Source organism: Lepidochelys olivacea (assembly GCF_965140295.1).
Source record: "Lepidochelys olivacea isolate rLepOli2 genome assembly, chromosome: 14".
In the NCBI taxonomy this organism is placed as follows: domain Eukaryota; kingdom Metazoa; phylum Chordata; order Testudines; family Cheloniidae; genus Lepidochelys; species Lepidochelys olivacea.
In genome coordinates, this window is record NC_140424.1 from 3,428,659 (window position 1) to 3,441,541 (window position 12,883).

At 50.4% G+C, this 12,883-nt stretch overlaps 1 protein-coding gene across 2 annotated transcripts in view; it reads right to left on the reverse strand.

Moving 5' to 3' along the window:
• Positions 1–10,576, reverse strand: part of LOC311531313 (dynein axonemal intermediate chain 2-like) — a 56,264-nt gene extending 45,688 nt beyond the window's left edge. For both annotated transcript variants that reach the window (XM_084648563.1, XM_084648562.1), the window contains exons 1-8: positions 10,492–10,576; positions 8,681–8,871; positions 6,995–7,156; positions 6,702–6,823; positions 5,558–5,700; positions 3,531–3,644; positions 788–927; positions 380–502 (exon numbers count right to left, since the gene is read on the reverse strand). In XM_084648563.1, coding sequence (XP_084504689.1) covers positions 380–502; positions 788–927; positions 3,531–3,644; positions 5,558–5,700; positions 6,702–6,823; positions 6,995–7,156; positions 8,681–8,863 — 987 coding nt within the window. In that variant the 5' untranslated portion in view covers positions 8,864–8,871; positions 10,492–10,576. The remainder of the gene's footprint in view (positions 1–379; positions 503–787; positions 928–3,530; positions 3,645–5,557; positions 5,701–6,701; positions 6,824–6,994; positions 7,157–8,680; positions 8,872–10,491) is intronic.
• Between the last annotated feature and the right edge of the window lie 2,307 nt (positions 10,577–12,883).

Genomic DNA, 12,883 nt, shown 5'->3' on the forward strand with positions numbered 1-12,883 from the left:
CATGCACTAGTTGTTTTTGCCTAAGCTTCATGTCCTGTGTATATAAACTGAGGTTATATACACAGGTTGTATATAAATGTCAGACAGTAACTTTGGCCCATTTATTTAATCTAAATTAATACAACAGACATGTACATTCCCTCCTCCCCACCCCCTTGACCGTAACCCAAGCCTGTGCCTAAGGATTCTACCACTGGGAACTGCTTCTCTGAAGCATTGCATCCTGGCCACCATGCTTCTGGCTTAGGAGCTCTGCACAAGCTTGCCAAGCCTCGCTCAGCACCCCCAGTCTGAGCAGAAAGTAACCTGGGACACCCAGGATCTTTGGAACAATGGCTACCACAGGACAAAGCCTCCCACGTGAGCTCATGGCACTCACCATGGTTGGTTCAAACTCCAGCGCGATGGCTCCTAAAGCGTTCTCCAAGACTCCTTTCCTGCTGATGTCCATCACCAGTGTCTCAGTGGGCTCGGTCAGCTTTCGGATATCCCACCACAGGACCTGGCAGAGGGGATGGGAGACATCAGAGTGGCTCACTCTCAATCCCCAGAGTTTCTTTCTCGTATAGAGATGCTACCCAGCATCAGGTAGCTCTTGAATCAAACACAATAATGACTGGACGTGCAATGGCAGGACACACGTACATGCACGCTTCCTCTCTGTGGGTGGGGGGCAGTGGAGTGTCCCAGGGCAAACTAACTCTCCTCTGAGCAGAGACTGTCAGTGATACCAAGCCAGGTGCTGGCCGTGAGGAGATCACAGACCGCCTTTTCTCTTGGCCTTTACCTGCCCATCGGTAGAAGCGGAGAAACAGTCTGTGCCAGTTTTGGATTGAAGCCAGATCGTTCCATACACGGGGTCCCTGTGGCTGAATTCTACAGTGGAAAGCTCCACCGGCTGTCCTCCTTTCCTGGTGTCCCAGTAAGCTGTGAAGGGGGAGGAGACTGTCAGCAGTGTCATATCCCCTGCCCCGCTCTTTTGGTTGCAGCTCTCAAAGAGGACCTGGTGAATAACCATTCCCCGCCCCGGTGTTTTGGCTCTGCTCCATCTGGCTCCCATGGGTTGTTTCCCCTCTCGGTGCTTTCTAACTGGATGAAGCGAACGTGGAGTTTGTCTTCCTTTGGCTATCACTTCAGCAGCACCCCAGTGATGCCAGGAATAAGGAGCAGGGTTTGCGACTACCTGGCACTTATGTTGTGCATTTCATCGCAAAAGAGCCGTAAAACCATCCACTGATTTGGGCCTCGCCTACACTGGGGTTTTTAGCTGCCAATATAGTAACACTGACCTAGCAAAACTGTTGCAACCCCTAGTGTAGATGGGCTGAACAAAGGCTAAACTGTGGGTTCCCCAGGGCAGCCTGAAGCTGGCTTAAGCAAGTCACTGATGCAGCTACACCAGCAGCCAAAAACTCCAGTATAGGAAAGTCCAAGTGTCCCGACTGCCCTTGGAGAGGCAAGGGATGACCACTATCCCTAGCAGAGATGTATGCAGTGGTGCTGAGCAATACCCCAGTTCCCATCTACTCCAGCTGGTGGTCTGGGTGCTTGGCGCTTCTGAAATCCAGGCCCCAAGGTAGTATAGCAGGCTGGCGTCAAACCACTCCACAGCCTGTAACTCATGCACCCTCTAACTACTCCGCAGGAGCACAAATCAGTGGAGGTCCTACAAAAACAGCGGGTATTATATATGCATATCTCTGCAACAGACAGGCACAGATGCTGCTGAGGAGAATCCCTAGCACAGCATAAAGGTAGCTCTCATTTTGGGTATAAATGACTTGCCCGGCCCTACTTTTGCCAGGGTTAGGCATCTGGGTTGATTCTCTGCAGACGTGGCAGAGCGGCACTTGCTTGCTCTTGCTCGGTTATAATTAAACAATTGAATGTGACAGTCCTGTGCTCTGCTGGGCCATCAGCTGCACGCCTGGGGAGCCCTGTGAAGGATGAGGTGAAATCGACTCTCTCTTCCATCACCTAAGGAGCGCATGATAATGTCCTTCTAATGTATGCCCTGCCAGATCAAATTGCTGCTGCAAAGGGCAGCGAAAACATAAAAATGAGCATAATTAAATTGAAAGGCTTGCGTGGCTGAATAAATAATAGAATCTTACATGGATCTGGCAAAGACGGGGGCCTCTTTTAATGTGTAAAACAAGGGAACAAAAATTATTCTACAAATGAAATGAAGGCAATTATTCCGAGCTTTTCTAATGCCACTGCTTACTTCCCGAGGCACATTAGTGGGGAAGCGAGCAATAGCAGGTAACACTATCACCAGCAGCTACCCGCTACACAGTGTTCTGTGCAGCGTGTGGGATCTATAACAGCAGCCTCCTGTCCTCAGCCCTAGCCTGCTTGGTGACATGGTGCATCTACAGCCATGCCACGGGAAGGACGCCCTGGTGAGCAAGGACATTCCCAGGGCATCTCCAGAGAGAACATTTGTGTTGGCGATGGCAGCTAGTTGAGCACAGCAGATCCCCCAGGGCAGGGGGCAGGTCCCCCCGTTAGGTGAATGGGCCGTATCTGGGCTACTGTTGACAATAAATAAAATGGTGATGGATGTTGGGACTCAGTCCTGCTTCTAATGTCCACATCTCTCCCCCCGCAGTCCCCGCTGCATTGATTCCCGCAGGTGAGAGGCAGGAAGGGACAAGCGCACATGGGCAGACTGGGTGGACACAGAGACCCACCTGACCGTTCTACAGAACAGAGCTGAGTCTCACTGGTGCCAGGCAGTGCGTGTAGAGGGCACAGGAAGCTCTTACCGCCACTGTTTGGGCTGTACCTGTTTTATGGATAAGCACGAGCCTCCGGTCTCCAGGGACTGCTGATTTCACTAGCACTCAAGTTACTCAGTAATTCAAAGCATTCCACCAGCTACATCCATGTCGGTTTCCCATCTGGAAAGGGCCTGACATGTTTTGAGGGCTAAACAAATGAAATGACCACCTTTCTTCTAGGAAATAACACAGCCTCTTTGTCCAGGATGACCCACCTCCGCCACTGACAGAATGGGCTTCCCCCGGAACACTATCACGTCACAGTGAATTATCTAGCCACATAGCCTACACAGCCACCACCTGCTGCCTAATCAGGTGAGCGTGTGTTATCTCATCAGTCATGGCAGCCCTAAGGCTCTGATTCCAATTCGGTATTCCAGGCCTTGGAGCTAATGACACGAAAGAGTCTTTGTGCAGATTTCAGAGTGGTAGCCGTGTTAGTCTGTATCCTCCCTTGGTATCCTGCTGTTAATTGATTTATCTCGTTAGACTGACCTCACAGTTGGTAAAGCAACCCCCATCCCGTCATGTATTTATACCTGCTCCTGTATTTTCACTCCATGCATCTGATGAAGTGGGTTCTAACCCACAAAAGTTTATGCCCAAATAAATGTGTTAGTCTCTAAGGTGCCACAAGGACTCCTCATTATTTGTGCAGATGAGCACTGGAGCAAGGCTAGTGCAGAATTAAAATTAAGCAGTTCCCCTGGTAGCGTTGCTTTACATACAATCCATGTCCCTTACCGATCTGTCCATTATAGCATCCTCCAACCAGGATGTGAGAGTCCTTGGGGTTGTATTCCAGACACACGAGCGGGGATGATGGCCTGAGAACCAGTTCTGGTTTGTTAGGATTTTCTACCAGGAAGGGACAAAACAAACAAGTAAAGTTTGAGTGAAGCCCAAAAGGAAAACAACATTTCCAACTAATTCAGCTCAGGACGGCTGGACACTAAGCAGTGACCTCCAGAACCCATGTCTTTCCAGCATCTAGCCCAACGGTCTGTTTTTGACAGATGCTGGGATGAAGACACATCCCAGCATCAATGCTGGGTTAGGAACTCAGTGCTAGCGAGAGGCAGGGTAGAAACCGTTACTACAATGTACTAATCCAGAGTAATCTCTAGCACCGATGTCGCACTCTTCACCCAAAATCACTTTACAAGTATTCTCTCCATTTTACAGGTGGAGGTGGAGAGAGGAAATGACTTGCCCAGGGTATCACAACAGCCAGGAAGAGAACCCAGGAATCCTGACTTCCAGTTCTGTGCCTGAAATAGCCCAGCAACTCTTCTCCCTGCCTCAGATAAAAATGCACCTTGTCGTCTCCCTCCAAACAGAATATGAGCCATGCCATGGCTTGGGACAGAAAGACAAAGCATGTTGCACTGGGTGCGCGCTTTCTGCCTCCATTCTGCATGACTCTTTTCCCATTTAGCACCTTGATTCTAAAGGGGGGAAAAGCAGATGGGACCGTTACTGAGCGGCTCCGAGCTGCTGGGAATGAAAGTCACTAGACAGACAGCTGGGAGAAGAAGGAATGTCTCCAGATCCCGCATCTTTCCGACTATGGTTGCAGCCCCCTGTGGCTGTGAAAGGTCTGTTCACTTTGGGAGGGCATGTGAAATGACGGGGGGAGGAAGAGGTGTCCACTCCTCACACTCCACGGCCCCTTTTGCTTGTCATCCTTTTGTTTTTCAATGGTGGACTCAGTCCTGCTTCTAATGTCCACATCTCTCTCACACACCGCATTGAAGTTCTATACACCTGGGAAGTTCCTCAGCAAGATGATTTTCCCAGCCCAGGGCGTGTTGCTTCTTGCTTTTTAACAGAATGGGCAATTAAGCTACTTCAACAATCCAATCTGTCTGGAAAATGTAACTGAGCTCGCTGGAAAAAGCTAGAAGGGCTCTATCTTGGGAAGCCAGAGAGTCAGGGCCGGATTTCCAATTAGGTGCAGTAGGCCCGTGCCTGGGGCGCCTAAAAGTTAAAAGTGGGTTAAAAGTTAACACATACAGCTCCCCTGAGGGGAGCCGGGCTCCTGGCACGGGTTGGTGGCCGCCCAGCATGTGGGGCTGGAGCAGGGTAAGCGTCCAAGTCAGCCCGCCTTGGTGGCTGCTGAAGGTGCTGACTGGGAGCATCCCAGCCCCTTCCCAATCTCGGCCACCCTGCTGCCTCCGCCCCATGCCGGTGAGGGAGAGGGAGGGGCATGGCCAATGCCCTATTTATTTACACAGGCAGAGCCGGAGTGCGGCTGCCACGCCAGGCTGTGGGAGGGACAGAAGATACCCGGGGACTGCTCACTGTGGGGAGAGGTACAGTCCCCCCCCTTTGCGCCTCGCCTGGGGCAAGTGGTCTGCGCCCCGGCTCAGGCTGGGATCACCATGCATGGTGGAGGGTCTCATGCCTTCCCAAGGAGGCTGTGTTTATATTTCTTTTCATTTCAATTTTTTACGAAAAACACAAAGGTCAGCTGTAGGCAGTGGGGGCGCTGAAGATGCTGTGCCTAGTGACACGTGAGGTGTAAATCTGGCCCTGCAGAGAGAGAGAGTCTTTACAGGTGGTTTTCCATATTTTGGTCAGGTTTCAGATACCTTAAACCCCTATTCTCATTCCCCCATGTGTAAAACGGGAGTCTACATCCTCTTTCTACTCTCCCGGGGGGTATTGTGAGGATTAGTTAGTTAATACCTCCAGAGCACTTACTAGACATTAAGGACCGTGTTAGTTAAGGACCAAGCATGATTGATTCTAGCATTTTTCCTTCTTACCAAGATCCCATATGTATGACTCATAGCTCATATCTTTAGAACTTCGCTGGAACTCCAAGCTGGAATAAGCTACTGCCAGCTTCTTGCTTCCATCTGGGTGCCAGGAGAGATGCGTGGCTGTCCTTTTGATTAAATTTGGATCCCTTTTTGATAATAAAACAATGGCATTAACTTACTAACAATTTTGTCATGCTCCAGGCTATGCAATAGTCTCTCAAGGGAAGTGGCGGGAATCTCAATTAGAAAGTTTAAAACCCTTGAGTATTGATTACAGGAAACAATCCTGCATTGGGTTGTGAAAGGAAGACCTAGATAAGCTAATAAACCTTTCCCGTTAGAAATTTATAGAAATTCAATTACATTCCAGGATCTAACTTTTAAAAGTTACTACACAGGCCCCTACACTGAAAAAAATCTTTGAGAAACCAAAGAAGGAAGATTCCTTTGACACTGTGTGGTACAAAAGATATTAAAACCTGGGGTACTCACTGAAGTGCACTAACTAAAAAGAGCCCCATAATACCCCAAGTCCATTAGATTCTCCCCATATGAACATTATTTGACTGTTTTTTGAAGGACGTGTTAATTACTGCTCAAAACACAGTGAAGGAAAAACAGTCTGCTTTCAGAGATCGGAACAAATAATCAGTGAGGTGGGGGAATAAGCTCTCCCAGAAGAATTATTTGGAAATACCTAAAGGAGCATCTATATTTATATATTACTCTTGAAAGCTTATGCTCAAATAAATTTGTTAGTCTCTAAGATGCCACAAGCACTTCTTTTCTTTGTGCGGATACAGACTAACTTGGCTGCTACTCTGAAACATCTCTTTCTGAGCCAAGGTTGAAATTGACAGGGTTGGTTGGAGTGCAGAGAGAGACTGTCTCTACCAGAGGAAAGGCTATAGCTCCAGCCTTCCATTCATATAGCTGGGATGTCCTGCAGTTAATTCTGGTTGAGATGGACTGCTGCTAGGATCTGCTGTGATGGCTGCTTCAGTAATGCCTGCTCCTGTCAGCAGACGCAGCTTAGCAGAGCAGGCTTAACTGAAGTAGCCGTCTCAGCTGGCCCAATGGACAGTATGGACTGGAACAGAACAGTGAATGCTTAGAACACAGCGCAGCACCTCCTGGCTGCCAATACCTGAAGACACTGATAGTTTTTGCAGACGGAGGCTCATCTGCTACGTCTGCTGTCTCCTCATCTTCAAAGTACTCCTCGTAGATATTAATCGCACTGTTCTGTTTGATGCAATGTTCCATCAGCTGTGAAACAAGTCATGCAAATAAGCCGTGATGTGACATTTGGGGGACCTACTGGCTTGGGAAGGCAAGCAGCAAGCAGAGCCTGATGGGAAAGGGACCAGTAACACACGCAGACAGGCAGAGGGGCAATAAAGGAGAGGGGAGAGTAAAGGGACGGGGCAGTGGCCTTACACTGCCGAGCTGTATGATGGTGTACACATAGTTCTCATCTTTCTCCACTTTCTTCCGGAACCGAATGGTCTGCTCCATCTCCAGGGGGTTGACGTCTTTTGGCCACCCTCCTTCCAAGTGGTTAACCCCCTGATTTTCCATCTCAAATCTCTCCGTGTTGACCTGAAGTGTTACACAAAGCAAGAGGGAAGCAAGATACAAAGCTGATGGGCTTGGTTTTTAAAGCTGCTCCATGAGCTGACTTTGTGGGGCCTAGCATTTACTCCCTCACTGATTCCAGATCTGGAACTGATTCCAGTGCTCAGACTACCAATTTCCCTGGCTTTGTCAGTGCTGCAAACTCCACCTGGGTTTTCAAAACTCCTCTCTCTGGCTCCTACGCCACCACCAAGACTAAACAGCCAGCAGCCAGAATAGAACAGGCTGTTCAGTTGCTGATGCACAAGGCAGATTAGAACCCTGCACACTCCTCTCCGGCTGCACTGCTCCTGCGGGGCAAAGGGGAGTAGACACTATTTTCGTCAGTGCCATCAGCAGATCTGACCTGAACACACACTCACACAGATGGTGAGAAGCTGCCAGCATTACAGTCACTTTTCTGGCCATAACCAAGTGTTGAGCTCGTAGTCCCCTCTGTGGCTAACAATGGAATTATGGACAATCACTTCACCAAATGTCCGTAGCACCCCACTCAACTTCCATCTACTGGAGTGCAGTGGGATCATGTAGCATTACACCTCATAACTGAGGAATCCCTTATTGTTTATACTGGGCAAATTACAAGGAAGGCAGAGAGCTCATCTGGGAATGTTAACAAATTGGACTAACAAAGTTGTTACTTTTATTACTCCCCACACTGGAAAAAAGGGGTTTCCAACAATGTGATTGCAAACAGGGGCCAGCACTGGAATGAAGAATTATTGGCTACTTCTCCACAGTTCAAACCCAAAGTAGCTTCTCATCTCTCACCCAAGCGGAGCAGATTGGCTTTGCAAAGGATCAGTCCGGCTCTGGGAGCTCTTAGGAAATCATTCATAAATCGTTTTATTAACCATCACTGACTGCAGAGAAGTGAGAACCCTCCAACCACCACCCTTTTCTCATGGCATTCCAGGTTTGCAACACACGAGTCTCTTTCCTGCTATGGTGGAGGTTCTCCTCAGAGGATCTCAAGCCACGCTACAAACATCCATGGAGCCTCACAACTTGTTTCCTGTGAGGTAGCTAAGATCAAATCCACTTTAGGTCTTAACATCTTAGAGCTGCCAAGGCCATACAGTGAATCAGAACCAACAGAACCCTGTCTCCTGCTTTAACCACGAGACAAACTCAGAGCTCTTAACTGTCCTGCAGGAGACAGCAATGAAAATATTGGCTCCATCTTGTGAATTTTAGGATGGGTGAGAACCCTGAGATAACATCATTGCAAACTTCTCTGAATACCGCCCAATTATTACACCAGAAGCATCACTAAATTTCTTCCAGAGGAGATCTTGATACCTATATCCTCCTCCTACAAATGGGGTCCCAGAAGATCTCCAGTTTATCACTGACTAAGGCTACCTTGCATTGTTGAGCATACCCAACTCTGCAACCCCATTAAGTGACACATCCCTCTTATCCTGTCAGAGGAAGCCTTGCAAGCAAGTATTCATTAAAAGAGAGCTCTGTTTGCTCCCACTCTACCTCATGCTCTGACATATCACTGGCACACTGTATTGCAGTGTCAATGGGGTCCCGCTCTATGAAGTTTGAAGCTTGGCTCGGGTCTGGCTGGATGTCCACGTTGGTCTCGCCCAGCCGGTCAGAGAAGTTGCATTGTCGGCCAAACTCGCTGCGCTTCTTCACATACACATAGACGATCTCCATGGTGCCTGCTGAGGTGAGGGAGAAAGAAACATTGCACCTTTGCACTGCTTCAAACTTACTGTTTCACTACTGTGTTGCACAGCAGATGCTTCCTGGGGGACACAGAAAGATGTAGTCCCTACCCCAAGGGATTACACTCTGTGTTTAGAAATGAGAGTTTAAATTAGGGAACAATTCTGGACTGGATGATCCAGTGGGCCTTTCCTCTCTGATTTCTATCGCTCTGTTTTGTAAGTGTATCCCTAATTTCTTAAATGGATCTAGCATGCAACAGGCTTTCCTACCATTTCCTTTGACCTATGATTGCACATTCAGGAGATGGGGACCTTGGCCCTTAAAGAGCAACCCCTGGTCTACACAGTTTTTGTACCCGTTTAACTATTTCAGTTGGGAGTGAGTGGTTTTTTTTATTGAAATAGTTAAAACCATTCACCCCTAGCATGGATGCAGTTATAGGAGTATAAATGTGCCTTATGCCGGTACAGCTTATTCCTCTAATTATTATTACAGGAGTGTTTAAAGGAATAAACTGAGGCAAGTACCTTTACACTGTGTCCATGCTAGAGGGTCAGACCTCCTTAACGATACAATTTCAAACCAATACAGTTAAAGCAGTATGAACCTCTGCACCCTCAGCCCCACACACGGCTCCTAGCAGAGCGAACCCAGGAGTCCTGGCTGCCAGGCCCAGCTCTGCGCCCTCGACCCCACGCACGGCTCAGAGCGAACCCAGGAGTCCTGGCCGCCAGCCCTGTGCCCTGGGCCACACACACCTCTCCTAGCAGAGCGAACCCAGGAGTCCTGGCTGCCAGCCCCAGCTCTGCACCCTCAGCCCCACGCACGGCTCAGAGCGAACCCAGGAGTCCTGACTACTGGCCCCGCTCTGCGCCCTGGCCCCACACATGGCTCCTAGCAGAGCGAACCCAGGAGTCCTGGCTGCGGCCCCACGCACGGCTCAGAGGGAACCCAGGAGTCCTGACTACTGGCCCCGCTCTGCGCCCTGGCCCCACACATGGCTCCCAGCAGAGCGAACCCAGGAGTCCTGGCCGCGGCCCCGCTCTGCGCCCTGGCCCCGGCCCCGCTCTGCGCCCTGGCCCCACACATGGCTCCCAGCAGAGCGAACCCAGGAGTCCTGGCTGCCAGGCCCAGCTCTGCGCCCTGGCCCCACGCACGGCTCAGAGGGAACCCAGGAGTCCTGACTACTGGCCCCGCTCTGCGCCCTGGCCCCACACATGGCTCCTAGCAGAGCGAACCCAGGAGTCCTGGCTGCGGCCCCGCGCACGGCTCAGAGGGAACCCAGGAGTCCTGGCCCCGGCCCCGCTCTGCGCCCTGGCCCCGGCCCCGCTCTGCGCCCTGGCCCCACACATGGCTCCCAGCAGAGCGAACCCAGGAGTCCTGGCTGCGGCCCCGCGCACGGCTCAGAGGGAACCCAGGAGTCCTGGCCCCGGCCCCGCTCTGCGCCCTGGCCCCACACGCTGCCCCGCGGAGCCCCAGGCCTGCGGGTGCCGGCGGCGCCAGGCGCTGCGCGAGGGGCGCCCCGTGGCAGGGGGGGCCGGGCTGCCAAGGTACCGCCTGGGGGCAGACCTGGGGGGGGGGGAGAGGGGTCGAGCTGCACCCCCCCCCCTTACCCGGCCTGTGGGGGGGGGGGGCAGATCCGCTCCGGGCCCGGCTCCCTGCAGCCGCGGGCGGCGTGTCCCCGTTGCCCAGCAACGCCCGCGGGGCCCGGAAGCGCAGCAGTCACGTGACGGGGCGGGGCTGTTCCGTGAGGGGGCGGGGCCTGCCCCCCCGGTCTGTCCTCGCCCCCTGGGGACACGCGGCCCTGGCCCGGCTCCCGGCCCAGCCCTGCCTGGGCGGGCCGGAAAGCGGGGCCTGGGGGCTAGAAGCGGGCGGGGCCGGTGCAGCTTTGGGCCGAGCGACAGCCCGGGGGCAGCCCAGGGGGAAGATGATGGGGGGCGCTGAGCTCTACCGCGACCCTTCGCAGGAGCGGCCCGTCAAGGCGCCTGGCAGCGGGGCTGGGGCTAAAATAGCTTTTAGCAGCGAAAGGAGCAAGGGGCCTTGCCCCCAAGAATCCAGACAAAACATCTTCCCCCTACTTCCCCAATTGGCCATGCCCCCCTTTTTGGGGGGGGGGGTGCAGGGGAAAGAGCAGAAATGCCTCCAGCCCTGAATATTCAGTGTCAACGTTTTTTAATCCTGTTTTTCAAAATTGTGCGGTGCTGGGGGGGGATAGAACCTTCCCACAGGTGACCGACCACCTGTGCAGAGCCGGCCCCCCGTCAGGCATGATCAGCTGTTCACCTCCGAGGGCCAAGCTGCCCCTCATGCAGAAAGGAAATAAATAATGCACAGTTAGACTGTGGAACACCCTGACCCAGGGCATGGAAGCCAACAATCCAGCAACATTCGTGGAGGAACTGGACATTTATATCAATAACAAATATCCAGAGTTCCAATACTAAAAAGTTTTCAAAGGAATAAGAATGTTTTTTGCTTCCGAACTCAGGCCAGTCTTGGTAAGATGTGAGGAGGAGACCTCCTTAACAAGCAGATTATCTCAACTGCATCTTATGGGGTTTCTTGCACCTTCCTCTAAAGGATCTGGTGCTGGCCACTGTCAGAGAAGATAATGAGGCCCATTGACTATGGGTTAGACGCTGTAGGGGAATTCCTATGAAAGGCACAGCCCTGGTAGCCTCTGTTTAGAGCTGCCCATTTAACATTACCTCACAAAACCAGCCATTGTGATAGCTAGGCCTGCTGGTGTGTCCAGCAGATAGGTCAAGAACAAAATGGGCCAGAGCGACTGAGCTGTCTAGGTCACAGTCGAGGCACCCCACTTACCTGTGCTGTAAACTGCTCCCTGGATCCCACATTCTGGAGCTTTTACTGCCATCCTTGTTAGCAGCAATAAAACCAAAATTTGATATCCTAGCCATAAAAACCAGCATTGGTAATAACCGTGACACACGTGGTGCCATTTCAGTCTTAAAAACCTAGATTAATATCCTCAGATGCTGGCATTTGTCTAATACAATTTAAAAACTAAACATCTGCAATGCTCAAGTGGGTTCTGAACATGAGTTAGAGGACACTAACTGCAGTTGAGATGTTGGAGTGTGACCTGGGTGTTTTTAATTTAATGCAAATTAAATACGTTGTGCGGTATCCATCTACAGAAGAACCTCAGAGTTACGAACACCAGTGTTACGAACTGACCAATCACCCACACACCTCATTGGGAACCAGAAGTACACAATCAGGTAGCAGCAGAGAGGGAAAAAAATAAAATCAAATACAGTACAGTACTGTGTTAAATGTAAACTATTAAAAAATAAAGGGAAAGCAGCATTTTTCTTCTGCATAGTAAAGTTTCAAAGCTGTATTAAGTCAACGTTCATTTGTAAACTTTTGCAAGAACTCTAACTTTTTGTTCAGTTACGAACGTTTCAGAGTTACGAGCAATCTCCATTCCCGAGGTGTTTGTAACTCTGGTGTTCTATTGTATTGCACAAACAAGTTATACCATAAGGTGGCACTGCTCTCTATGTCAAATAGCTGGGCCCTAGCATCCTTGTATCTGGAAGAACTTTCTCATGCTCTGAAATTAAACCATTAAAACTAGGCAAGTACTGGGGGGGAAAAAAACACCCACATTCCAGAGACTTTTTAAACAACTTTTGTTTAACTGCATTTATGCTCCTTGTAAACATTCTAGCAAATCCGTTTGCTGTCGTGAATATCTGCAGCAAAGGCAAACTATGAAGTGAATATTGTAGTCTATTGGCAGAATACCAAGTTCAAATCCACAGATCTATGTAGGTTTGACTAGCACTGTAGGACTAGGGCACCTCAACATTTAAATAATCCACACATAATTGTGAGCATTTGCAGCAGAAACCTGATTATAAATTACACTCATTCCGTCAGGGAATGGAAGCGATATCACGTGACCTGTGCCCAATCAAAAGACATCTTGGACTGCGGAGATAAAATACTCAATTCAGCATTTGCAGCAAACTG